Source organism: Macrotis lagotis, chromosome 1 (assembly GCF_037893015.1).
Source record: "Macrotis lagotis isolate mMagLag1 chromosome 1, bilby.v1.9.chrom.fasta, whole genome shotgun sequence".
Taxonomy (NCBI): domain Eukaryota; kingdom Metazoa; phylum Chordata; class Mammalia; order Peramelemorphia; family Peramelidae; genus Macrotis; species Macrotis lagotis.
In genome coordinates, this window is record NC_133658.1 from 119889304 (window position 1) to 119917104 (window position 27801).

Sequence of the window (27801 nt, forward strand, 5' to 3'; positions counted from 1 at the left end):
TTTTCTCTTAAATCCTAGGCTGTTTTAGCAGATTGGACATGAAGTCATTATTCTCATTGTGGTTTCTTTAGTCGAAAATGGTTACTTTATTAGGTTTTATAGCTTGATTATTGTTGAGCTTTTATATAGATATACATACACATATATAAATGTGAACTTATATAATTCAAATGGAGAATAATTTCAAGATATTATAAAATTAAATATATAGTGTGCAAAGCACACATGATGATGTTTTTATTTGATTGGTTATGGTTTTTTGTGATCAAAGAATATCTTTTCTCAATGTTTATTCTAAGCTTTCTTCTTGAGGTTGTTTTTCTCCCTTAGTCCCCAAATACCAAAGTTTCTGTTTTCAAAAGGGGAAAAGTTATGTGGAAATCTGTTTTCTCATTCTAGAAATCTCTTTTACCTCAAAAGAATCATTTGAAAAATATTAATCACAATAGAATTACTAATAAGAAGACACTTAAAAACATTTTGAGTTCACTAAAATCTTCAATTCATCTTCCCCCATGTAAATAAGTTTAAACTTAATACCCACTTCTTTAACAAAACATGTAGTTCATTCATTACGTTTTTTTGGAGGGGGGAGTGATTGGTACTATTTCCATAAAACCAAAGCTGCTTTTTCCTGGGTCCAGCTGTGTGTTTCTGTGCATGTGTGTGCATGTGTGCATGTGTGTGTGTGTAATAAATTTTAAAATACACCAAACAAATATAAAAGAATAGTTTGTCTTTTTTTCTGTAATGCCCATATTCTTTTAGAATAACTAACTTAAACAAATAGACCTTCTTCTTATGGAAGGGATTCAATAGATCAGGTAAATCAGGTAAAATTTAATTTCCCAGATAATGATTATCTACTCTATGCTATATTTCCATCTTCTCTGATTATGTTCTGCTTCTGTCTCTTGTCTCTACTTCATTCCTATAAAACTAAATTACCAGAACCCAAGGAGTAAATTCCTTTAATTTCATTTTGTTTCATCCAGACCTTATGCTTACTTATACATTCGATTGTTGGAACTCTTCTGTATTGTCAACAAACTACCCTTTATTTCTTTTATACTTCCTGGCATTAAATCAATCTTGACTTTTCCTTTAGGATAATTTGTAACTTAAAATACCTTCCAATATGGCCCCTGCTTTGTTTACAACTCTTACATTACCCCAGGATTTATTATATTTCTTACCTATCACAGTGATTTCAATACTTTTTCTCTGTCATTATAGCTAAACAATACCTCTTTAGTTGACATTCTTGCTAACTAATTTCCTGATCCTTCTTGATATCATTTATTGAGATACTGAGCCTTAACTTGACCCAATTCACAAAAGGTAATAATCATAGAATCCCTGAGGATTCCTTACTACCTAGTTGCCTTGTTTCCAGCATTTTTCATGATCCTTTATTTAAGCTAAACTTCACCCCTTACTCTTCTTCACTGTCCAATCTTCTTATGTCTTTATCCATTTGCAAGTACCATCTCTATATTTGGCATAATCACCCTTCTCATCTCTGCTTGTTGACTTCTTTCTTATCTTAGCTGTCACTGCTAAAGTATTACCTAATTCTCCTAATTAGAAATCTGAATCTCTTATTTTAAATTGAACTTTCTCATGTATTTTGCCTCGCAAAACTTCAATGTTTTAATCCTCTTCTCCTGATTTTAAGCTTCTTGGATGCAATTTTTTTCTTCCATTTGCCATAATTTTCATAAATAGGAAGAGGCAGGAATTTATTATGCATGTTTATATATATATATATATATATATATATATACTTGTGTGTATGTATTTTGAAATATATATTATATAATGTACATATATAGATATATATGTATATGATGAGTCACTTTTAAAATATTTTTTTTATTTTAGATGGCCTTTTAAACCAAGCCAGAGGTTGGATGGAATTGTATATTTTATCTTAAAGACTCTGACTGAAGGAAATGGATCAAAGTAGTAGTACAATAATAGATTAAGCATTTAAATTTAAGATTAACAGAACTGTAGAAAAGGTTTAAATGTGTTCTAAATTCTAAATTATTTAGCCGATGAAAATCAGAATTCTGGGAATTAAACACAATAGTAGAATCTGATTATTACATTCCAGTTTATAAGCCCAAAGAATTGTTATATATGGTTATTATTGATTCACAGAAGTAAAATGCAGTTTTCCTTCTAAATTGCTAGTACCATTTTGTTTGTATTCTTCTTACTGATTACCTGAAAGTATCTTAAAACTAAAGAAGACCAACCATGGTTGCACTCAGTGCACTTTGTCATCTAGAGGGAAGAAACCAAATCAGGAAGCAAGCCTCTGATAGTATGTTAAATGTGTTTAAAACCAGCAGTATGTTTGAGCAGTTTGTTTTTGTTTTTACCATATGTTTATTCGTAGGAAATCAGCAGTGAAACATTATTACCAATGCACAAGAGGCTCTGAGTCTGCATAAGGTCTTTTTTTTTAAATATCAAATATCAAAACAGAACCTTGGTAATTGTTTTACAGTAGGGTTCTAATGATATTCCAAACATAGGAACTTGACTTTTAATACAAAAGTATTTGTTTTAAGATTATTCTATTTGCTACTTTTTATTTGATTTTCTCATGTATATTCTTGTATATATGTAAATAAATCTTCTAAATCTAATTATGAAATAGATTTTTGACTTTGAATTTGTCTATATTGCTACCCCTACCCCCCCCAAGATAGCAATGAATTGGTCATTTTCATCCAGATAATTATTTGATCAGAAACAAATATGAAGAATGTGGGGATTAAAAAAACAACAATCTTAAAAAAATTATTTAGAAATCCAAGATATTCTTCATTGTATAAAATTGAAGGTTTGCATTATATAATTGTGTCATTGTGTACATTAGTAGAAAAGGGCAGACATGGGAAACTTTTTGTAATAAAAGTACTCTTTTAAAATAGAATTAAACTTGTTTGCTGACCTTTACAAAAGTGATCTAAAACTGATTGGAGGAATTTAGTTTATATGTGCACTTCAGTCAGCTGCTTTATTAAAAATGTTATCAGTTAAAACTGTTTTAGCATTTCATTATTCTTAATCTTAAAATTAATCTAGGAAAAATGTCATCGTTCTGTGATTTTATGGATCTTCTAATAATTTAGTTCCATATAGCTAAATTTAATTTATAATTTTTTTGTGGTTTTCTTTCAGTTTTCAAGGAACTCTTTTGTGTATATTTGTACTATCTTACTCTATTTCTTAATCTCTCTCTACCTCGCAATGTTTTTCCAGTTAACAAGACAGGATTTTTAAAAATAATTTTCTTGTATAAATCAGACAAAGAAAGACTTCAATTAGGAATTTTTCCATTTGGGTCGAGAGAAGAAAGATATCCTCAGTCTTTTATTAAGGATTGGTAGAAGGATGCTAATGTGAAGTGGCAGTAGAGAAACACATTCATGCCAATCATCTAGTAGCTTTCAAAGAAATCCAGTCCAATTCTTGGTAGGAGAGCAGTGGTTACAGGCCTGAGTATAGGATAGAACTGATGCAGAAAATTATGAACATAGGAAATTTGTAACTTGGAAAAAATGTTGTTATCCTTTATACTGTTAAATTTTATAAAAATGTAAAATATTATCTACTCCTGGGATGTAAATTAACTCCTATTGTTCTATTATTAAATGTAAGATTTGTATGGTCTCTTCATTCCCAATCCCTAGCTTTCATCCTTTTACCTGGTTTTATTCATGTAAGAGTGGGAGGAATTGCCCCTTTGCCCTCACTCTCCAAACCCTTCGGTACCCAGAGAGGGCAAGACTATAAAAATCTGGCCTAAACGACCCCTTGTGGTTGCTGTGTGCAGACCCCTCAGCCCAATCAGCTCTCCCTGTGTCTCTCTCTCTGTCTCTCTCTGTCTCTCTCTGTCTCTCTCTGTCTCTCTGTCTCTCTCTCTCTCTCTCTCTCTCTCTCTCTCTCTCTCTCTCTCTCTCTCTCTCTCTCTCTCTCTCCCTCTCCCTCTCCCTCTCCCTCTCCCTCTCCCTCTCCCTCTCCCTCTCCCTCTCCCTCTCCCTCTCCCACTCTCACTCTCACTCTCACTCTCTCTCAGCCTAGCCTGTCCTTACAGTGCCCACTGCTTCTCTAGGAGGAGAAAAGATTAGTACACTTTGCAAACATTTATAATAAATCCTGAGCAGTTTTAAAATATCAGCATTGTATGTAAATTCATTCAGTATTCAAAAAAAACTCAGTCTTTAATTGATGGTCCCAGTCTCCTCCAAAACAGAATCTAGTCCTAACAGTGAATGATCATAGTCCCATTGTGTTTGGAGGTAAAGGAGAGGATGTGGGAAGAGAGAATATTCTACTGGACCTTTTCCTCTTCCCATTTTTTGGGAGGGCTGACTGTAAAGAGAGGAGTGGAGTTTATGGTAACTTTTCTTCATTCTGATCTTATGTAACTCTTTGACCATAATCTGTCTATTGTGGTTCCTCTGGTTCTATATCCCCATGTGATCCTTCTGGAGGTCCTATCTAAGTAGTCAGGGTGACTGATTACTGAAGGAGCTGCTTCAGCCTTTTACTTAAAAGTAGGTCAACCTTCCTTTTCCTCCCCTTACTGCCTTAGTGCACCAGAATCCATTTCATCTCTAGTGGGATATTTAAAGATTGAGAACCATAATAAAATCCATAATTTTGACTCCATAAAATTGAAAAGATTTTGTGCAAATAAAATTAGCACATTTAGAATAAGAAGGACTATGGTTGGATGAGAAAAAAATCTTGTAATAATATACATGTGCATACATATGTGTGTATGTGTATATATACACATACATACATACATACATATCTCTACTAAAGGGTTTTTTTTTTATTCAGGATACACATATAATAGAGGTATATAAGACCAAAACCCATTCCCACTGAAAAAATGGAAAACTCTTAAATATGTGTCCAATCTGACACTCACCCCATTCTAGGAGCTCTTGGGGTACATTTGTTGTTGTGATAGTTGGTGGTGTGGGTTGCATTCTGTTTATGAATGGGTATTGAATTCTGTGTGCAGCCTTATGGGGTTTTTGGGTGATGTTGCCCAGAAGAGATGGGAGGAATATGGTTTTACCTCACACTTAACAAATTGGCAGAGATGACAAAAGATGAGAATGCTGTAGTCAGTGTTAGAAGGATTATGGAAAGATATTCCCAACTAAATGCATTGTTTATGGAACTGTGAATTAATTGTAACAGCTATTTGGAAAAGTTTGGAATTAAGCAAATAAATTGATCAAGATGTCCATAGCCTGTGACTCATAAATTCTGCTGCTAGGCAAATACCCACAGGAAGTCATTGACAAAAAAGAAAGGTTCCATGTAGAGCAAAATAGTTATAGCAATACTTCTTGTAGTAGCAAAGAACTAGGAACAGAGTTCATGACCATTATTTGGGGGAATGGACAAATAAGTTGTAGTACTTGAATATAATATAATATAATATAATATAATATAATATAATATAATATTACATTGTTAAGAATCAGCAAATATGATAAATATAGAGAAGCATGAAAGACTTATGAACTGATTCAAAAGGAAGTAAGCAAAGCCAGGAAAGTAGAATACATTTGACTTCTGCAATATAAGTGGAAAAATCCAACAACTACAAAGCAAAGCTGATTTTTTACAGAATTATATAGAAAAGGCTTGCATCTAAGGAAAAGGTATAAGAAGATAACTCTCCTATATCTTTTTCAGAAGTGTAGGGATCCTTGAGTGTGGAACATTGCTTATAATGTCAGATTTTTTTCATTATGTTGATTGGTTTTGCTGTATTTTTTTCTCGTTTGAAAATTATTTGGCATAAAGGATAAACCTCTAGGGAGCAGTTAGTAGAGCACCAACCCTGGAGTCAAGAGGACCTGAGTTCAAATCATACTTAATACTTATTTAGCTGTGTGACCTTGGGCAAGTCACTTAACTCTATTGTCTAGCACCAATAAGGGAGGAATATATATAGGAGGAATTTTAGACATATAAAAATATAAATAAAAATGCCTTGGCTTTGTCAAGAAGCTTCCATTAAGTGGCTCAACGGAAATGACAGTGACTGACTCCTATTTCTTAAATTCTGGTGGAGGGGATGAGCTTTTCTTTTTCTTGTTTTGTTTTAGTTCTTTTAGGGTTTTGCAAGGCAATGGGGGGGGGGCGTTAAGTGGCTTGCCCAAAGCCACACAACTAGTTAATTATTAAGTGTCTGAGGCCGGATTTGAACTCAGGTACTCCTGACTCCAGGGCCAGTGCTCTATCCACTGTGCCACCTAGCTGCCCGAGCTTTTCTTTTTCAATGAACACTCTTCTAAATATAGATCATCACCTCTCTTTTCATACCTGTAGTGTGAAATTTGGTACTCTCTAGTATTGTTCATCCTTTGTTATTGAAGAGGGCTAATAACATCATAACCTTGGTGTCAAGATATAATATGTTCAACTCTGATCAGTTCAGTATGAGCACAATCAGGCCCTACCACAGTCAGGCACAAATATACGAACATTTGGAATGGAGTTGTCTCTAGATTTGCATGTTTCACATTTCCTTTGTGTTACTCTGATTCTTCTTTACAAAGAGAGCACAGTGTCCTTTTTGAAGTGGGCATGCCATGCTGGGTGGTCCTATGCCAACATCTTCCATGTCTCATAATTGATATTAAAGTCCTTCAGAGGGATTTTGAAACTATTCTCATGTTGCTTCTTGTGATTTTCTTGTGAGTTCTTCCCTTATAGTGAGCTCTCCATAAAACAATCTTTTAGGTACACATACATTCGACATTTAGGCTATTGTGGCATGCCAATTGGAGTTATGCTCTCTGAAGTAGAGTTTGAATTCTTGGCAATTCAACTCAAGGAGGACCTCAGTGTCTGGTACCTTATCTTTCCAAGTGATCTTCAAAATCTTCCTAAAATAATTCAAATGAATGCAGTTCAATTTTCTGTCATGGTCCTAGTATACTGTCCTCATTTCAGAAGCATACCACAATGAAGTCAGTACAGTGACTCTGAATTTCTCCAGTTTAGTAGGCAGCCTAAAATTCTTCTCTCCCTCTTTCTTTAAAAGCCACCCTCCCCGCCCCCCCACCCCCAGCAAACAGTGAGTTAGTTCTGGCAATGTGTGTGTCAACCTCATCATCTATGTGTACATCTCTGGAAAGTATACTGCCAAGTTAAATAAACTTATCCACAGCATTCAAAATTTTTCCATTTGCTGTAACCATGTATGGATAGTGTGGCACTGACTGATGGAGAACAACCTGTTTTTTCTTGGTGTTGATTGTCAGATCAAAATTAGCACAAGCAACAATCTATACTTTCTTCCATTTCGATCTCAGTTATCTGTAAACAAAAAGTCATGCACCAATTCTCCCTCCATTTTGGTCTTGGCTTGTAGGGTTTTCAAGTTAAATTGTTTTTGATTAGTGTAGTAGCTGACTCTGATGCCATTTTCATCTTCATTGAAGGCTTCTGACAACATTGCTGAAAATATACTAAAAAGGCATGGAAGCAAGCACACAACCTTACTTCACTCCATTGGTGACTAGGAAAGTATGAGAACATCTTCCTTTATCCTAAACCTGGGTAAGGTTCATGCCATCATGAAACTGACCTTCAATACTGATGAAATTCACTGAAAAAAAAACAAATTTTGCCATGATCTTCCATAAGCCCTCTACAGTTGACAGTATCAAAGTACTGAAGTCCTTGGTCAGATTGATGAATTCCAGATACAGACCTCTTTTCTGCCCCTGACGTTTCTCCTGGAGTTGTCAGACAGCAAATACTCCCTTAGCTGTTTCCTCATCCCTTTCTGAAGTCATAGACTCTTGGAAAGATGATCATCTTCCAGGTTCAGCTTATTAAGGAGGACTCTAGCAAGAATTTTGTCAGGAATGACTGAGAGATCACCTTGTGATTATCTCAGGACAACCTGTTTCCTTTTCTTTATAGAGATGGACTTTGGAAGCATTGTTGATCTCCTGGGGAATAACTTCCTCTTGCCATTTAACAGGAAAGCTTCAGTAAGAGCAGTGGACCTCTGTCTTGAAGATCTCTGCTGGGATAAAATCAGCATCAGTTGTTTTGCCAAATAAGAGGAGTCTAATGGTATTCAATGTCTCTTCTTCAGTTGGAAGTTCAGCTAGAAGTGCTTTCTGCATTGATTGATGACAGTATGTTGAGAACACTTTGGAAATGTTGAGCACATCTTTTCAGGATCATTCTTTATCACTGAGCAGTGTGGTTCCATCAGTGCTGAGTAGTTAGGAAATAGTCTTCAGGACATCATAGAAGCATTTTGGATTATTGCTAACAGCATAGAACGAAATCTTAACTTCTTTCTTACTGAGCCAAGACTCCTACATCTCTAATCTTTGCTTACATTTTACTTTTGGTGGAGTTAAATGCTACCTTCTTGAAGACAAACTATCCTGTTGGTAAACCTGTAGAGTTCAGATTTTTCATTTAGTACCTTCTGAATTTTCCCATCTTTTTCATCAGACCAATCCTGCAATGTTAAACATCAAATCTTTGAAAGCTGCCCATTCCTTTTCTACTCTACTATTTCCTTTTCCCTAGTTCAGCAATAAACTGCTTACACATGAAGAATTTCTCTAATCTGTATTGGTGATGTCATGATTGGATTTAAGTGAGACAGAATTGCACAAAGTTCTAGCCTCACTCTCTCCTCCTGAGTTACCCAAGTCCATGGCAAGACAAGAGTCAAGGAGATTGGTGATGGCCCAGGATGCAGTGGATGCACTTGATGTCTTCAATATCTGACCAAATTCTAAGCATTCCACAGCACCTGCTTCTGCCATCTTCATGGTCTGTTGGAACAAATTGTTCTTATCCACCCATTCCTGCAGGGAAGTCTTCACACCACTGGAGTAGACACCTCTAACTCAACCAAAAGGCCTGAGGTCCTTTTGTTACCTTTAACCTGATTTAGTTTGTCTGCTAAAATGGTTTTACTGGGGCATGGCTTTGTGCATGCTGCAACTTTCTGGAGTCAATGGTGAAAGTTGAGAGTCCCCTTTGACCCAGCAATACCACTACTGGGTCTATACCCTGAAGAGATGAGGAAAAAGGGTAAAAACATTACTTGTACAAAAATATTTATAGCAGCCCTGTTTGTGGTGGCAAAGAATTGGAAATCCAGTAAATGTCCTTCAATTGGGGAATGGTTTAGCAAACTGTGGTATATGTATGTCATGGAACACTATTGTTCTATTAGAAACCAGGAGGGATGGGATTTCAGGGAAACCTGGAGGGATTTGCATGAACTGATGCTGAGTGAGATGAGCAGAACCAGAAAAACACTGTACACCCTAACAGCAACATGGGAGTGATGTTCAACCTTGAAGGACTTGCTCATTCCATCAGCGCAACAATTGGGAACAATTTTAGGCTGTCTGCAAAGGAGAGTACCATCTGTAACCAGATAAGGAGCTGTGGAGTTTGAACAAAGTACAAGTACTATTCCCTTTAATTCGGAAAAAAAAACCAGATGTCTTATGGTTTGATCTGGTTACCTCTGAGAATTCTGTTCTCTTAAGGATATGATTTCTCTCTCATCACACCCAATTTGGATCGAGGTACAACATGGAAACAAAGTAAAGACTGACGGAGTGCTATCTGTGGGGTGGGGGTGGGGGGAGGGAAGCAAGATTGGGGGAAAACTGTAAAACTCAAATAATATCTTTAATAAAAATAAAAAAAATTCACCTTCAAAAAAAAAGAAAAAAAAAAGAAAGTTGAGAGTCAGGTGAATACCAAAGGTAGATGAGCAGCTCTGAAATGGACCTAGCAAACCTTCACACCAGAGGTGCTAGTCCTTCACTGAACATCCCATTCATCCTGGTATCCTTAAGTTTAGTTATTACTATCATAAAATCCCCTTGTCCTACACTGGTTACAATGAGTCTTTTTTTTGAAATTGAATTTTGAAATTGATGAAAAATACCTAGCCCTTTCTCATTTAGTAAAAGTTGAATTGTAGGCTCTTAATTCACCATTCTCTGTTAGGTAGTTAATTTTCAAATAGAAAAGTAAGCCAGTCTTTGCCCTCAAGGAACCTAAATTCTGTTGATTGGAGGAATATAGCATATTCATAAATAGAATCTATACAATACAAAATGCCCAGTGATTTGAGTGAAGAGCAATAACAACTGGGGGAATTAGAAAAGACTTTCCAGCATTCAGAGAGCATTTGTTCTTTTTCTTTTTAGGGAAGGGAAAATCACTTTCAATCCCCCCAAATCCCATCCCTCCTGGCTTCTTTTAATCTGAATTCTGAAGAAATCCTTCTGTAGAATTTAGAGGAAGCTTAAATTATTAGATTGGAAGGCCAAAGGAAGCTCATTGTAACTTCAGTTTGCTGAAAATATCTTCCCGATACAGTTTTTTAAAAAACACCATATTCATATTAGTTTCTCCTTTCTAAATGGTCCCAAGTGGTTTGCTCTCTAATCTTCCATTTGTAAGGGGTACCCAAGAGGTGTTGGAGCCAGATTATTGCTCTGACCAGATTTTTATGTTTTCTGTGTAAGAATGTATACCTTTGAAATTGGCAAACCAGGGTTTACCGTTTGTTGATTGTCTAGATTTAAGAAAGTGATGGAGAACATTTTAAGAATTTTGATAAAACTTGTGTTGTTTTTGAATATATCATTGGGAATTCTTCATAGCAAGTAATCACCATCTTTAGAGCCACCATCCAAAGAACCACTAGAAGCATTAAAACCAATCAGAGTTCACCTTTCTCTTATAATGATATTGATATCTATATCTCTATATCTCATTTGATACTTAGAATAGCTCTCTAAGTTGGAGTCTTAATAATGCTATGTTCTTTTTCATCACTTATTCCTTTTCTAGATCTTCACTCACCGTCTTTTTAAGAAATCATTCTAAAATTTTGCTAGGAATCAAAGTGAAACTTATTGTCCAGAATACTTTATTTAGATTTGTTTAACAATGGATGTTTGAAGTTATACCAATGTCTGTATAATACATTTAGTTTGGACTAAAAGCAATTCAATGCAATCTTTTAGTATTGTGATATCATTCTCTCTAATAATTCCTATTCACTCTGTCATCTGTAGAGAAACCTAATAAATTTTATGGATCTTAGATTTAGAAACTGGAGGAACCTCAGATATCATTTAATTAAATCCCTTCATTTTATAGTTGAAGGTTAGTGACATTTATGTGTCCAAGGTCAAATGATTAGTTAGAGGTAGAGTTGATATATTTGCATCTCAGTAATCAGGAAAACATTTAAGTGTCTAATTTTATGCAGTATTTTCAAGGGCTTAGAAATAAGCTTTGGCTTTGCTGCCCTAGGTACAGAGACTGAAGAATGGTTTAGAAAATACTGTGGGGTATTTGTTGTTGGTTTTTTGTTGTTCCATGTATTTATTTTTTAGGTTTTTGCAAGGCAAACAGGGTTAAGTGGCTTGCCCAAGGCCACACAGCTAGGTAATTATTAAGTGTCTGAGACTGGATTTGAACCCAGGTACTCCTGACTCCAAGACCAGTGCTTTATCCACTGCGCCACCTAGCTGCCCCCCCATGTGTTTCTCAACTGCTGTCAATAACATTCTCCAAACCCCTTTTCTCTCTCCACATGATGCACCAGTAGACATGAGTGTCATAAATAACTAGGTCTTTTATTTTGAATTTATCTTTATTACATTTTATAGTATTCACTTACTGAGCAGAAACTAAATCAACTATTACATTATAAAACATTGTAGCATGGAATTTTCAGTGTATAGTTCCTTAAGATATTTCAGAGAGGGGCGGCTAGGTGGCGCAGTGGATAGAACACCAGCCCTGGAGTCAGGAGAACCTGAGTTCAAATCCGACCTCAGACACTTAATAATAACCTAGCTAGGCTGTGTGGCCTTGGGCAAGCCACTTAACCCCAATGCCTTGCAAAAACCTAAAAAAGAAAAAAAAAGATATTTCAAAGAGAATGTCTTTTACTGCTTAATTTTTAATTTTTGTGAGAACAATGCTAAATGAAAAAATGAATTCAATAGAATGATTTTAGATCAGTTAAACTGTTTTTAGTAATTCTTTTCCTCTCCCTTCTTCCTCATTTCTTTGTTCCTTTGTTACTCTGTATCTCCCTTCCTCCCTTCTTCCCTCCTTCCCTCCCTCCCTTCCTTCTTTTGTATATGTTGTATTTGAAGTGACAGTGAGTCATATGTCTGGAAATGTCTAGTAAACATTTAGAGATGTAGGATTTGATGTTAGGGAAAAGATTAAAATAGGAAATATCAATTTGAGGCTTCATAGATTTACAGATCTAAAAGTAGTAGAAAGGCTTCCAAAGATCACCAAGTCCATTCCCCTTGTATTAGAGTTGAGGAAACTCATCTTTAGTCCTATAGCTCAAATGACTTGCCTAAGATCTCACATACAGGAACATTAAAAACAAGATTTGAACTAAGTTCACTGATTAAAGAGATAATGGTTGGTTTTTTTTGACCGTACCATGATAGATTCATAATTGAATCCATGGGAATGGATAAGCTCATGAGAAAATGACTTTTTTGAATTTATTCTCTTCTTTTCTGCAACTCAAAACTTCCTTGCATTGCTATATTCTCTGACCAAGAGGTGATCTGTTGACAAGAGGTTATCAAGGCCATCCCTTATCTTCATGCACTTGATCCTTTCTTTTTCTTCTGGGACCCTACATATTTTGCCTTCCTCTGACTTTTTTCTTTTCTTCAGTTACTTCTGGTTACTAATTTCTTCCTCACTATTTACAAATAGATCAGTGCTGTCCCCTTCATTAAGAGACACTTTACTTGACCTAGAAATCCCCTCAAATTAGAGCCCTTTTTTTCTTCTTCTAACTCTTAAACTCACCACATATACTTTAAGTAAAAAATTTATTAAGCACTTACTTGTGCACTATGCTAAGTACTTGGAATATAAATAGGAAAAAGAAATCCCTACCCTCAAAGTGCTCACAATTTAAGGGGGGATGGGGGTGGAGGTAACACACAAAAGGAAATTAGAAAGGTAGGGTGGAAAGAAGACAGATGTAGAGTACCTAGGGCTGTTAGTTGCATGGTGATGAGATCTGAAGTCATTAGCTTCCCCTGGGAAGTATATATTACATAAGACACTCCATCTTCCATCTATACACTTACTTTCCACTCCCAGACTTTCTTAAATTTCAACTTAAATCCCAGCTTCTGCAAAAAAATCTTTCCAAATCTCCTCCAATGCCTTTCCTCTGAGATTTTCCCCACCCCCAGAATATATTATCTTCTTACTTTCATCTCAGAAAACTCTTAGCTTGTTTTGGGACTTAGCTCAGCTGCCATATTCTCCATGAGATATTTCCTGATTATTTCGCTTGCTAGTGCTCTGTCTCTCATAAAATTACTGTGGAGTTTTTAATATTTATGTCCTTTACCCCAGTGGAATATAACCCTTGAGGAACCGTTTTTCAGTTTTTGTCTTTTATCCCTAACACCTCAACCATTACCAGACTCATAGTACTTAATACATGTTTAAAAACACACACACACACACACACACACACACACACACACACACATATATTATATATATATATATATATATATATATATATGATTACAAAGGAAACCATTATGTTTAAATATATTTATCAAAATATGGTTTTTAAAAGTTGGTAGATGGCAGGGTAAGAACTCTGGTCTAATTGAATTGAACTGAATGAACCTTAAAGGAAAGACCAAATTTTTCTTTTAATGAATTACTTAATTAATGAAGCATTTATAAAGTGCTTACTATGTACAAAGGACTGTGTTAAATCCTGTAAATACAAATAGAAAAGTAAGACAGTCCCTGCTCTTAAGGAACTTACATTAAAATGAGGGAAAAAATTAAGTGCTTATTATTTGTCAGATTCTGTGTGGGGCACTATACAAATATTGTCTCACATGAAAGGGGGGAGTAGGTAAGATTAGGGAAAAAGAGAATAGCCCTGATTGGCATGTAAAAATCTTTGGAAGAACTGGAAATGTTTAGCTTGAATATGAGAGGTTTTATTGGGGGAAATGGATTATTCATGTGTTTGAAGGACTGTTAGGTGGAAGAAGTGTTAGATTTTTTACTTATACCCAAGGGCAGGATTAGGAGCTGGGGAGGAAGATTTTAAGAAAAATGTCCCCTCTTAATTTTAGGGAAAAAATTCCATACAAACAATTAAGAGTTGTTCAAAAATAGTGTGAACTACTTTCCAAAGAAGGTATTTTCTGATCTTTTATTGGGGAGGTGTGAGGATCATAGATTTGGAGCTAAAAGGAATCTTAGTTATCATCTAGTCAAACTTCTTCACTTTACAGATAAACTAAAACCCATAGTAGTGTTGTCTTGTTCAAGGTTGCACACATAGCAAATGTCAGTGAAGATGCAGACCCGCAACCTCCTCTACCAACTATCGGGGCATCTCCAATTCTGTAATTCTGAATAAGTCCAGTTTGGATGGAATATAAGGAATTGGAGAGGAAATTGTTAAATAAATCTGAACTAGATTCTAGTAGACCTTGAGTGGGAGTTAGGTTTTATTCATATTCACTCATAGTTGGTGGTCCTCCTGAAGTTTCTAAGTAGCATAATGATGTGCTCAAAGCTGTGTATTAGGAAGGTCAATTGGGAATACTGATAAGTCAGATCTGTTGCCTAAAGAGGAGACACATTGAGACCCCGAAGCAGGATTGTAGCAGTGAATATGGAAAGAATTTCAGGAATTCTAGAGAGGATGTGTTTTAGAATTGAGTAGTAAGACTGAATAATTGATTTAGTTTAAAAAAGCATTTATTGGGGGCAGTTGGGTAGCCCAGTGGATAGAACACTGGTCCTGGAGTCAGGAGGACCTGAGTTCAGATCCTACTTCAGACATTTGACCCAAACTTGGCTATTGTATGACCTTGGGCAAGTCACTTAACCCCATTTACCTGGGGGGGGGCATTTACTGATTTTTTTTTTCTGTGTGCCAGGTACCATACTGGATGCTGGGAATTGAAAGACAAAATGAAAACAGTTTCTCCTTTCAGGGAATTTAAATTCTACTGATGATATGTAAAGCACTTAATATAGTTCTTGACTGTGGTAGGTGCCATATACATGCTTGTCCACTTCCTCTTCCAAACTGAATGGAATGAATGACATGTAAAGGGTAAGTATGTATGAAATTTGTGCAGGCAAGAAAAGGGCATTTATTAAATGTCTCTTATATGTCAGTCACAGGGCAACCCTGAAAGGTAGGTGCTAATAGTAGTACTCTTATTTTATAGTTGAGGCAAAGAGTAAGCTACTTTCCCAGCAGGGTGATGTTACCAACTATTCTCTAGGGGCAGATTTAAATTCAGGTCTTCCTGACTCCATGTTCAATATTCTATCGTTTGTTCCATCTAACTGCAGAGTAAATGCAAAGAAATTTCAAAAAAGAATAGAATACTAATATTTGGAGTGATTAGAAAGGGCCTCCTATGTAAAGTGTCACCTCTCTAAGTGCAATGAAAGGAACTGGGAATCTAAAGGCAAAATTAGGAAAGAGAGGGGGAGATTGGTGGCACACCCACCCATCCTATGCAGGCAGGAGTTATTCTGGTGAAATAATAAACTGCCCAGTTTGACTGAAAGTGTTAATAAGGGTAAGTAATTTATAATCAGTCTGGGAAGGGAGGGGTTTGTATTTTAACCTAGAATCAAAAAATAGGGAACCACTGAAACTTCTTGATTGAGGAAGAGTATTGTTCTGATCTATTCTTTAGAAATATCAGTTTGTAGCTGTTTAGCCTTTCTGCCTTCCACTTTCTTTTCTCCAATTCTTCCTTTAGAAAGCCAGTATTAAAATCCAGGTGAAAGGTCACAAGGGGCTGAAGTATAGTAGTAACTGTGTGAATGTAGATAAAGTGACAGATGTGAGAAATGTTATGGACAGAATCAGTAATATTTGGTAACTAACTGTGAATATATGATGGAAATATGAAACCATATGAAGGTGTTTGTTTTTTGTTTTTGTAAAGGATTGAGAGACTTGAGTATATGAATATGTTAAAGAAAGATTGAAGATAATTGAAAGACAGGATGACCAAAGAAGCATATTCCTTTAAAAAACAAAACAAGATGGACTGGGATCAAGGGCAGAGTTTAGAGGTATTGGCCTTGACAAGAAGTAAGACCAGGTCTTTTCCTAAGATTGGAGGAAAGTGATGATGGTATTGAGGGGATTTGAGGTATTGAGGAGAAGATGAGGCTCCTGATGTGGCTTCACTTTTATGTATAACGTACCCTTTGCTAAGAAAAGTTTTGGAAAAGATACTCTGGGAAGTAGAATTAGGGTTCAGTTCAGGAAGAGTAAAAAAGAATGATCAAAATGCTATTTTCATTTCTTTTGCACAGCACAGTCAAGTCTTTATTGTCACTTTCATGATTTGCCAATATAATCAATTATATAATGTTAAGTAGATTCTTGTTTTCAAAAAGTGACTTTTCAAAATAAGAGTGAATATATTATAACCTTTTTGTATATTTACTATTCTTATTCATTTTTCTGAAATGATCTCTAATATTTTATAAACTTTACATTGTTTCCATGATATACATATTTCCATGCCCTTCTTAAATTAGTGTGCAACATATTTTATTTAAGAGTCTTTTGGCTTTCAGTAGTAATATTAGTTGGAGTGTCAGGGTTATATTTAATAAATCAAAATTATGGAAAAGTAATCACTGAAATAGAGTGAATGAATAGAAAAAAAAATTGAATGTGCACTACAGGTAGTAGTGTTGGTAAAGATGTTTTCCCATGAACATAGACTTTCTCTAAGTGACAAAGTTTGTCTCTTTTAGTGAAAAGTCTGGGAGAGTAACTTCGCTGTTTAGTGTATTATAACCACTTGATGGCACCCTTTGATTTGATATAAACCTCATTAGCTATACCATAGTGCAGTGTTGTATTTGTAATGGAATAACATAAGAACTAAAGACTGCAAGGTATCTAGTTAATGTAGAGATGAAATGAATGCAGCAGCAAGGCTAAGCTTTCCTGACCCTTCATGAGAGAACAGATGAGAAAAGGAAGAATAAGCTATTGTGCCAAAGGGAGATGATGAAATTCAAGATCCACACACATAATCTCTGGCTCAGCCTCTGAAATGTTAATCCCTGGATAGAATTATTTGAGCTGTAGATTGCAATTTATCATCAAAATGGCACTATGTCAAACAATACTTTTTGTATGTGTGATGTTTAGAACGATCCAATTTTAATATAAAACGGTTCACAGAACACTGGCTAATGTTTAAGTAGGAACTCTTGTAAGGTTGTGATTTTTTTTGGCTGGTTTCATTACATCAAAATGTTAAGTATATTTTAGAAAGAGAAGGTCACTCAGGAAAACTCATATTCTGTTTTATGAGAGTTCAGTTTTGCTCTTAGGAAATCTTTTTGTTTACTTTTTTGTTTTTAATGTTTAAGGTTTGGAATTTTTCTGTGTTTGTGTGGTGGTCTGTATGCTTTTTCACCACAGAGAAGCAATTTCCTGGGTTCCTTGTTGATATACAGGACTGTCCCATAACTGCTTTTTAGCAGGCATGTGTGCTTAGATTAGTGTTCCATAGGATGGATCCTATTTCAGTGACTGACTAAAATGCTTAGGCTAATGAAATGGTGTTCTTTTAAGAGTTGATGTAAGTTTTTTTCCCTATTATAATAAAGATTTAAGAAAAATACTTGTGTTAGTTTTAAAATTAAATATTTGTTATATTTTCCCTGATTAATCTAACTAAATTTTGTCCATTAGGTGTCAGTGCCATTCACAAAAGTGTGTTTAGAAAGTGTTCTGTTTAAAAACCAAACATTGTCAGCAGGATTGTGTCAGTTATTACTGTGTCATTTGGGATAGCATAATTATTAAGGATTTCTCTATTTTGAAAATCTGACTTTAAAAGAGGGTTAAGAAACCCCAAATGACTTCCTAAAACCCTAAATTCAGGTTTATTATATATAAATTGTCTTTTTCACTTTAACCTACTTGTTGAGAGAAACATTCATAATTAATCATTTTGTTTTAGTCCAGTTGGTTATAATTCAGAAGGGAATACTAAAACATTCTTCGTACTTATTTTTCAGTCATTTTATCTGCAAAAGAATGATAAAGGTAAATTAGTAGTCATCTTGAGCAAAAATTGGTTCTGTTCCTGGTCTATAACAAAACTTCCTTTTCTTAAATTGTAGGTGACCTTAGTCATTTAATCATAAAAAAAGATTATACATCTTTGTCAGTGACAGAATGGAAGAAAGTAGGAATTAAAGTTGACTAGAAGAATGAACAAGGAAGGTATCAAACCCGTTTAAAAATATACTGGCTTCCATCATTGACCAGAGACTTTTAAGACATTTGTTGTTAGAGACTGCACCTTGTAGAGGGTGATTCAAAGTATATTATAGACTAGATAAATATCTTTGGAGGTTATTTTATGTGTTTGTGTTCAACTTACATAAAAGAGGTTAACCATTTATAATAAATCCACCATTTCTTACCTGAATGGAATCTGACATCTTAATGACTCCCAAAACAATAAATATATCTTAAGGACTAAATACTTATTTTTCTAGATTAAAGATTTTATTTATTTTGAGTTTTACAATTTTTCCCCTAATCTTACTTCCCTCCCCCCACCCCCCCCACAGAAGGCAATTTGCCAGTCTTTACATTGTTTCCATAGTATACATTGATCCAAATTGAATGTGATGAGAGAGAAATCATATCCTTAAGGAAGAAACATAAAGTAAAAGATATAGCAAGATCAGACAATAAGATACAGTTTTTTTTTCCTAAAGTAAAGGTAATAGTCCTTGGTCTTTGTTCAAACTCCACAGTTGATTCTTTGGATCCAGATGGTATTCTCCATTGCAGAGAGCCCCAAATTGTCCCTAATTGTTGCACTGATGGAATGAGCAAGTCCATCAAGGTTGATCATCACCCCCATGTTGCTGTTAGGGTATACAATGTTTTTCTGATTCTGCTCATCTTGCTCAGCAAGAATTCCGATCCCTCCTGGTTTTTAATAGAACAATAGTGTTCCATGATATACTTATACCACAGTTTGCTACTGGGTATAGGCCCAGTAGTGGTATTGCTGGATCAAAGGGTATGAACATTTTTGTTGCCCTTAGGGCATAGTTCCAGACTGCTCTCCAGAAAGACTGGATGTTCACAACTCCACCACCAATGTATTAGTGTCCCAGATTTCCCACAACCCTTCCAACAGTGATCATTAGGACTAAATACTTTTGATTCTAAAAACAGAATGTAAAAATGATAGGCAACCTGAACTACCTAGGCATACATAGGTGTGCTGCTGTATCAGATTGACTCTTCATAAACATTTAAAGAAAACAGCTGCCAAAGTGAAGGCAAGAAATAACCTGTTTTTGTTTTTGTTTTTTGCAAGGCAATGGGATTAAGTGACTCGTCCAAGGTCACACAGCTAGGTAATTATTAAGTATCTGAGGTCACATTTGAACTCAGGTCCTCCTGACTCCAGGGCCGGTGCTCTATCCACTGTGCCACCTAGCTTCTTCCTAAGAAGTAACCTTTTTAAGTAAGCTTGCTGGCTCAGGATAGAGTTCCAATACAGACATCTTCTAACTCACTTCATATCTGCAACCCAAGTGCAGAGTACAGTGTTCTAGTCTGATGCCTTTCAGCATACACAGAACTGGTCAGTGTCCAACTTTATCCAAACACCTTCACTATATCAGAAGTCTCATGAGATTGACATTGTCTGTAAAACACCACTAATACAGATTTAGAAATAAGAATTTTTAAGCTAGTAGAAAAAATTAATATACAAACCCTAATTGTCTAATTGTATTTCACATATTTTTTCAAGGATTTCCTTTGACTTTTGTTATACTGTGTTACAAAATAAAAATTTTAAAATAATGCAGGGGCAGCTAATTGGTATGGTGGATAGTGTACCAGCCCAGGAATCAGGAGGACCTGAGTTCAAATGTGGCCTCAGATACTTAATAATTACCTAGCTTTGTGACCTTGGTGGAGTCACTTAATCCTGTTGCCTTACAAAAACAAAAACCAAGCAAAAAAATACAGCAAGAAGATTTGTATTTAGCATTTCGACTTTCCCACTATTAGCTTGGTTTTACAGCTTCTGTTAAACAGATTTTGGCCAAGGATGATTTCACACTCAAAGGTTTGCCTGCTTTCCTTTATGGATGGTTGACTGTGCTTTGAAAAACCTCACCTTTGGAAGAAAATTCTTTTTTTTTTTTTTTTTAGAACAGAATCATTTACTTAGTGTTTTCAGAGATTTGAGGTTTATTTCTTTAAAACAAAGTTAAAGAAATCCAAAGGTCCCAAAGGAACAATGCAGGAAATGTCAAACACAAACATTATAAAATCCAAGGACACCAGGTGATCCTTTAATATTTTGTTTTCATCTCATAAACAATCTCTATAGCAGGCTAGGAGAAACTAGACCCAAAGTGAAGTTTGGTACTGAGTCCTCCATGATCTAAATTAACTTCTCAGCTTAGTGCCAGGAATCCTTCAACCCTGGAGAATGAGCTAGATCCTGTATAACTTTAATATGCATTATCCTAGTGGCTAAGAAGCATCAAGGCCTTCACAATTCCGGAAGTTTTGTGTAGTCCCCACTATTGGGGTTCTCTCTCTCTCTCTCCCTCTCCCTCGCTCTCTTTCTGTCTTTCATATTCTCTCATTTTCTCTTTCACCATTAGCCTAAGAAGATTTATTTTTCTTTTCTTCCCTTCTATTTGGTCCTGAGAGGGCACCAAAATAAAACAGTCCACAGAAGGGGAAATCCCAGGTACCTCATGGCATAATAAATTCTTTGGGTAGGGGTCTGACAGTTTAGGAATCTGACTGTCTAAATTATTTTGGTGTTTACAGAAGGCATTGATTCCTTTCTTGAGGCAGTCAGGGATTGTCAAAAATAGCTCCTGCCGCTGAGATATGTAGAACATATCTCTGTCTAGATATCAATTAGACTGCTTGGAGGAAAGTCTCCATTCTTCTTCTGGTTAATTTAAAAGCCCCTGAGATCTGCCCAGATTGAGCTGCAATCAGTTTTTATAAACTTGCCAAACTCTGCTAATGGCTCAAAAAAGTTAAGGCTTTTCCAGTATGTAAATTAAATTAGAGGAGATACTCAGGAGATCTACTAGGATGATCTCCAAACTACTATTTAGTAAGATATTGCTACAGAATGAGCTTTTCCCTAGCAGTTTTGGGTAATTAGCACTTGAACCAAACATGCCTTAGTTCTCCATCTCAATCCCCAAGTAGCATTTAGGCCCGTTTCCCTCATCTGAAGTTGTCTCACTCAAATACTAATTGCTATTACATACCTGAGATCCTAGAAAGATCATCAAACCAGTCATCAATCAGGAGGATTACTAAATGTCTCCATATCAGCCTCTTCTAAAAAATTAGAAACCTTACAAAATAAATTTGCCTCCCAAGTTTTCCAGCACATTTGGGTCATCACAGTAAAAAATAAGTTTTATATAATGTAAGAAAAAATAAGGAACAAATATATACATATATTTTTTCATAGTTCAAGAAGAAACAGATTTGTATGTGTGTGTATAAATATATTTTGTATCACTACAAAGCATAAGTTACCTGAAAAGAAGCTTCCAGTGGTCTCTGATGATGTTATAGAACATTAAATAAAACAGTTTTAGGCAAACCCAGTCATACTTTAAAAAAAAGTTATTTAGCTAAATAGAACTATAGTACTACCCTTCAGATTAAAGTGCTGTGATATTACAAATACTGCAGAAAAAGCAATCCTAAAAAAAGGAGAGATTTCCTTTTTATTCACCAATCCAAGCAGTATGGACTCTGAACTTTGAAATAGGAGAAACTTTACACTATTCCCAATTGAACAACATTTACTACAATCAGTGAATATTCTCAATCTCTACTTTAACACACAAAAATGTTGCCACAGAGGAAGACATTAGAGTTGCGATGAGCAGTACATGTCCCATAGTATCAATAATCACAATAGTACAAATGGCCTAGTTTTGTGCTTGGGTTATAAAAAATATTTTGATTTTAAAAACAAAAGAACTACAAATACAGGAAATAAATGCCTTCTTCTTGCCTTTCCCAATTACTACCAGGAATTCCTGTTGTACTTTCTCCCTCTATTCTCTTGGCTGGAACCGATAGAGAGGAACAGCAGCAAACTGAAGCAAATGGGCAGATTATGTTGCATCAACCATCTGGGCCATTTCTAATTTCTCCTGGCTTTGTAAAATTATTACTAAATAGGGTAAGGCTGCAACTTCCTCAACCATGTAGAAATGAGCCAAATTTCACTACAAGAAATACTTTTTCTCTAGAGTCCTTCAGACTGATCTCTATTTCCCATTCCCTAGGGTCTGCATGGCATGCTCCACCATAAACTTTGTTCTTTTAAGATAAGACTACTGAGGAAATTGGGAGTATTGGGTGCAGCCACTGTGGGAATTAGCTGAAGGAAGTCCACAGAAAACATCCTTACAGAATATACTCTTAGCATGCAATGTGGTGCTATGGAAAGAATGTTGGATTTTGAATTAAAACCCAGACACCAATCCTGGTTCTTAATAGTTATGTGACTTGAGGATTAGGAGTAACTTTCTATAATTCTATAATCTTCCTTCCAAGCTGGCATCAAGATGCCTATTATTATTGCAGAGTCTCCCTGACCACAAACAAAAGGGTCAAGGATAGCTGGGATGCTTACAATCTTTCCCCATTGTATTTCCTAATTTCATGGCCTGCAGTGAAAACATCATATGGGCCTATTCAGAGTACAGTATGAGTCCAGGAGTTTGTGTTCAGAAGAAGAAAAAAAAACTTCATTTAGCAGATCCCCAGGCACTTTTAAAAAGTAGTCCCTAAATGTACCTGCTTAGGTTAAATGAACAACCAGAGTCAAATCCAAGAAGCAGTATCAAAAATGTTAAAGTATCAAAATGTATCATCTAAGGTCAGGAAACCTATACCTAAGTTAATAAAAGTCAAGAAAATGAGTCCACTCTGTCATAAAGGCTCACAACTAGGGTGAAAGGGAGGAGAGAAATTCAAACATCCAAGTTAGAAAACCCTAGAGCTAAAAATGCACGAAGGAAGAAAATTCTTGAATTCTTGAATTTAAGATTTTCCATGATTGGTTAAAAAAAAAGTTGCTTTAGATTGCATTCTTTTATTAGTTTAGTGTTTATATATGTAATGCCCAATTAATTTAATATTTTACTAAAATAATGGACTCATGGAATTTTAAAACTTAAAGTAATATTGGAAATCATCCAGGCTAGTCTAATTAATTCACTTAAGGGATGAGAAATGAAGACCCAAGGTAAGTGGTTTGACTGCCCAAGGTCACACAATTTGGCAGAGCCAGGACAAGGATTTCCAAATGATCAGTCATGGTGATTATTGCTTCCAAGCATTTAGTAGCCAAATATTAAGTTATATTAGAATATAATCATGTAATTTTAATGCTTATTGTACAATTTTCAGTTAGAATAGTCTTGTTCCATTCTTGGACTTTCTTGAAAAATCTGTATTTGATTGCTTTTAAAGAAGATATTTTGTGGTGGTTTGTTTGTTTTGGCTGTAACACAGTTTTTTATAAGATAGAATTAGTTATATTTGAGTAAATTGTTTTGATATTGTTTTAGTTTAAAATGAAATGGGTTTGTAATGAATAACATCTAATTCAACATTTTGAATTTTTTATTCATAAATTCATTGCCAAAATGAACATTACTTCATATTTTTCGGCTTAAAAACATGTTTGGGGGCAACTAGATGGCACAGTGAATAGAGCATTGAGGATCTGAGGAGGATCTGAGTTTAAATCTAGCATCAAAAACTTGATTCTCACTGACTGTGAATGTGGGTTAGTCACTTAACGTCAGTTGCCTCACCCACACCCCTCCCCACCCCCCCCAAAAAAGTTTGTATTTAACTGTGAATGTCTATTTTAGCATTTGTTAAAATTTATATGACATAATTCTTCTTATTATTATATTTCAAATGTCAAAGAAGATTTTATTAAGTGTTTACTATGTGCTAGGACATTATTCTAGCTAAGGGGATACAAAAAAGGGCAGAAATATTTCCTGTCCTTAAGGAGCCCAAAATCTAATGAGAAAGACTTGTCCGTAAATAATTTGGTATAATATTGAAGACAAAACATAGCCATAGGAAAGCACTAGCAACTAAGGGGAGTCAGAAAGTCCTCCTGCAGAAAATAGGATTTAAGCTCGTTCTTCATCAGTAGCAGGGAAACTAAGAGACAAGTAGGAAGCACGTTTTCAGCATGTACAGCCCTGGAAGACTTATGGAGATCAGAGAACCCAGTAACATAAAGAAATCATAGGCCTTTGTAACTTTTTGGAGAAAAGTTATTGCGCCGACTAGATTTTAAGTTGTTGGAGGGCAGGGATCATCTTTTTCTTTTTGTATTTCCAGTGTTCAGTATAGTGTCTGGCATAGTGTTGGTGCTTAATAAATGCTTTATTGATTGATTGAAGTATGAATATAAATGAAATACAATTTGGAAAACAATGTACACGACTCTAAAAGTGTAAGTGGAAATAATGGCAACAACAAATCACTAGAAACTGAATGCTGTGAAATTATAGTAACAGGGCTTGACCCCCAGAAGATGTTGGATATGGTAGCTCACTCCTGATGGAGGACCATGGTTGTAGAATGCTAAGGTGATTTTTGACTTTTCAGTGTATTGATTAACTTTGAGGCACTGTTTTCTTTTTCTTCCTTTTTGCTTTTTGTTATGAGGGATAATTTTTTGAGAAGGGGATGAGAAGAAGAATACATTGGGAAATATAAGGATATTAAAATAAAAGCTTTTCAAAAAGTTAATTTCAATAAAGGAAAAAGTGAACTTTTTAGATTTTCTCCTTATGAAACATGAATATACTTCTTGTTTCAATTCAACATTTTAGCTGATCTAAGTTATCTCATAATAACTTAATTGAGTTATTGTAAAATTTATTTTATGTGATTTCATAAAGATTTTAATTTTGGGCTTTTTGGTTTTCTGAAGACCCTGGTTTTGTCTATTTCACTTTTAACACTCTACAGTGAAACATGGAAAATGGGGAATTGATCAGAGTTTATTAGAGATGAAATCTTTATCTCAACTATGTTTTGCTTTTAAAACTTTGCTAATATATAGAGGCATAGTTTTCATTTTAAGTTATACTATTTAAACTGTTATTTTCTATATCAGAATCAGAAATATAGTTCCTTATCGGTACATTAAGTGTCTTAGTCTGAAATGTTGAGAAAGCATTTGAATTTCAGTATAGTGAATTCTAGATACAGGTGTACAAGTTTATGTTGTTATATTAAATTGTCTCCTTGTAGTCCACGTTTACTAATGTACACTTTGTTATATTTAGGTTAAACTTGGATTAATATTGGCTTACAAGTACTACTAACATCATATTATTTAAGATATGTGCATTTACGTTTAAGGTATGTCAATTGCTCTAATTAATTAAAGTGCTTCAGATGCTGCTGTCTAAGCCAATTTAAAGAGTACAGCATGAATTTCCAGTTATGTGAGCTACATAATGGTTGCACCTTAGCATGGTAGTTGCCCTTGTGAGCCAATTATGCTTTTGAAAGCTAAGGTAGATTTATGGTTCATTTTCTCTTTCCTTACCCCCAAACACTTTATCTTTCCTCTCTGGCTTTTTTGGTTCGGGGTTTTTTGTTTTTGGTTTTTTTTTTTGGTGTCAGAAGTCTGAGTCTGTATCACTAGTGTAAGGGTGGTCTAACTGACAGATTTTACTTCTAATAAGCTTAGAGGCAGTCATCCAAACTATGTTTGAAATATAATGACTTTCTTAGCTTCATTGTTTCTTTGTACAGTTTCACCAAATTATCAAATTGTATATGTATGCTTTTCTAGAAGTTTTTTGAATAATAAAAGAACATATCTATGTTTGGAGTTTTTTTTAGGTTGACATTTTTGCTTATATTTAGGATGATTTAATTTCTTCTGTGTATTCATGTTATGTTACTAAATTTTAGTTAATAGTAAAACTAGCACTGTATGTATGTGTTTATTGATTTTAATACCTTTTGCATACCACAGTTTTCTGAAATCAATAAGGAAATCTTTTAGAATCCTTTGCACAACATTTTAAAATTACTTAACCATTTCTGTTATGACTGGGTTCTGCATAATTATTTGGGAGCCTATCAGGTTCAAGTTCTCAGGGAATAGAAGTTTTTCATTGTAGTAAATTTTGCTTCAGAAATGACCTGACTGTGTAACAGTCTATAGCCCCTAAAAATTATTGTATAAAACCTATAATTCACTCATACTTTGGGATGGTTTTGTTATTTTAAGGACTATTTTTGTGACTAAATTTAGAGTTTAATTTATATTTATATGTATGTGTGTGTGTGTGTGTGTGTGTGTGTGTGTGTGTGTGTTTAGTGGGAGAAAGAGGGGATGAGAGAAAGGGAAGAGAGGTTGTTGTTATTTGTCAAGTCATAGAAAGAAGAATATATTGATTTCAATAATTCAATAATTTCAATAATAACAATTTTTTTACTGTGATCCAGTGCAGAAAAAAAAGGGAAGCAAACAAGTTGCTTTAACCTTCAATGTTTGAAAATGCTAGAGGATACTAGGGGGGTGGGGGTGAAAAGGAGAAGAGGATTGAGGGAGAGAGAGGGAGAGGGAAAAAATAGGGATCAGTCTGGGGGACAAGAGCTCTCTTTTTTGAAGGAGTAGAAAATTTGTAAATGATGATTAGTTCAAGGATATAAATATCCCTTTGCATTGCAGAGGTAAAGTCTTGAGAACTGAGACTGAGGAACTTGAAAACCAAACTGGAGCATTGTTATTGTTGTTTATTTCTATGCATATGACACTCAGCTGTGTTATCTCCAGACCTTGTTTCTTTCTTGAGCTCTACCTTTATATCATCAGTGGCCTAACTGATATTTAAACTGCATGTCCTAAAGACATTTCAAACTTAAACTGCCCGAAACTGAACTCATTATCTACCCCCACCTCCATTCTCTCATTACTGTTTCTGAACTTAATTGTTTCTCTTGAGGATACCTCTACCCTTCCAGTGGTTGTGCCATCTTCAGTTTCACTTACCCCACATAGCCATGTGATACTTGCTTCTAAATCATGTGATTTTATCTCTAAAGCATCTGTCCTATCTATCTATATAGGCAGTACTCAATTTTAGGCCTTTATCCCTCTTTCATAGACTACTGTCTGTCTTAATTCCTGCTTCAAGATTCTTCTCCCTCCAATTCACACTTCACAGAGTTGCCAAAGTAATTTTCCTAAATGCAAATCTTACCACTTTAATGGATCACTCAATTAACCAGACTTCTGGAGTCTGAGAGTGGGAGTGTCTCTCTGGGCTAAGATGAAGATAAGAGTTAATGTTAGAATGAGTATTCCAGGAGTCACAAAGGAAGACTGGCAGAGGGGGTACATGGTAGGGAGTGGGAGACAGAACTTGGGTGAGACTTGGAAGAAATGGGGCTAAGGTAGATGAAGTGAGAAATGAAGAAGTGGTCTAGGGAAGGGAAAATACTTTTGATTAGACAAAAAGAGATTCTGTTTTACTGGGACTGAAATAGATTTGGTAATTTGTAATTGTGCTCACAACTTTAAGAATCCTATGAAT

At 35.2% G+C, this 27801-nt stretch overlaps 1 protein-coding gene across 13 annotated transcripts in view; it reads left to right on the forward strand.

Moving 5' to 3' along the window:
- EHBP1 (EH domain binding protein 1) overlaps positions 1 to 27801 on the forward strand; it is a 369287-nt gene that overhangs the window by 79541 nt on the left and 261945 nt on the right. Inside the window, exon 1 of one of the 13 annotated variants that reach the window (XM_074207062.1) lies at positions 15126 to 16209. The exons of the other annotated variants lie outside the window; for them this stretch is intronic. Coding sequence (XP_074063163.1) covers positions 16141 to 16209 — 69 coding nt within the window. The 5' untranslated portion in view covers positions 15126 to 16140. Of the gene's footprint in view, positions 1 to 15125; positions 16210 to 27801 lie in introns of those variants that run through there. 13 annotated transcript variants of the gene reach the window in all.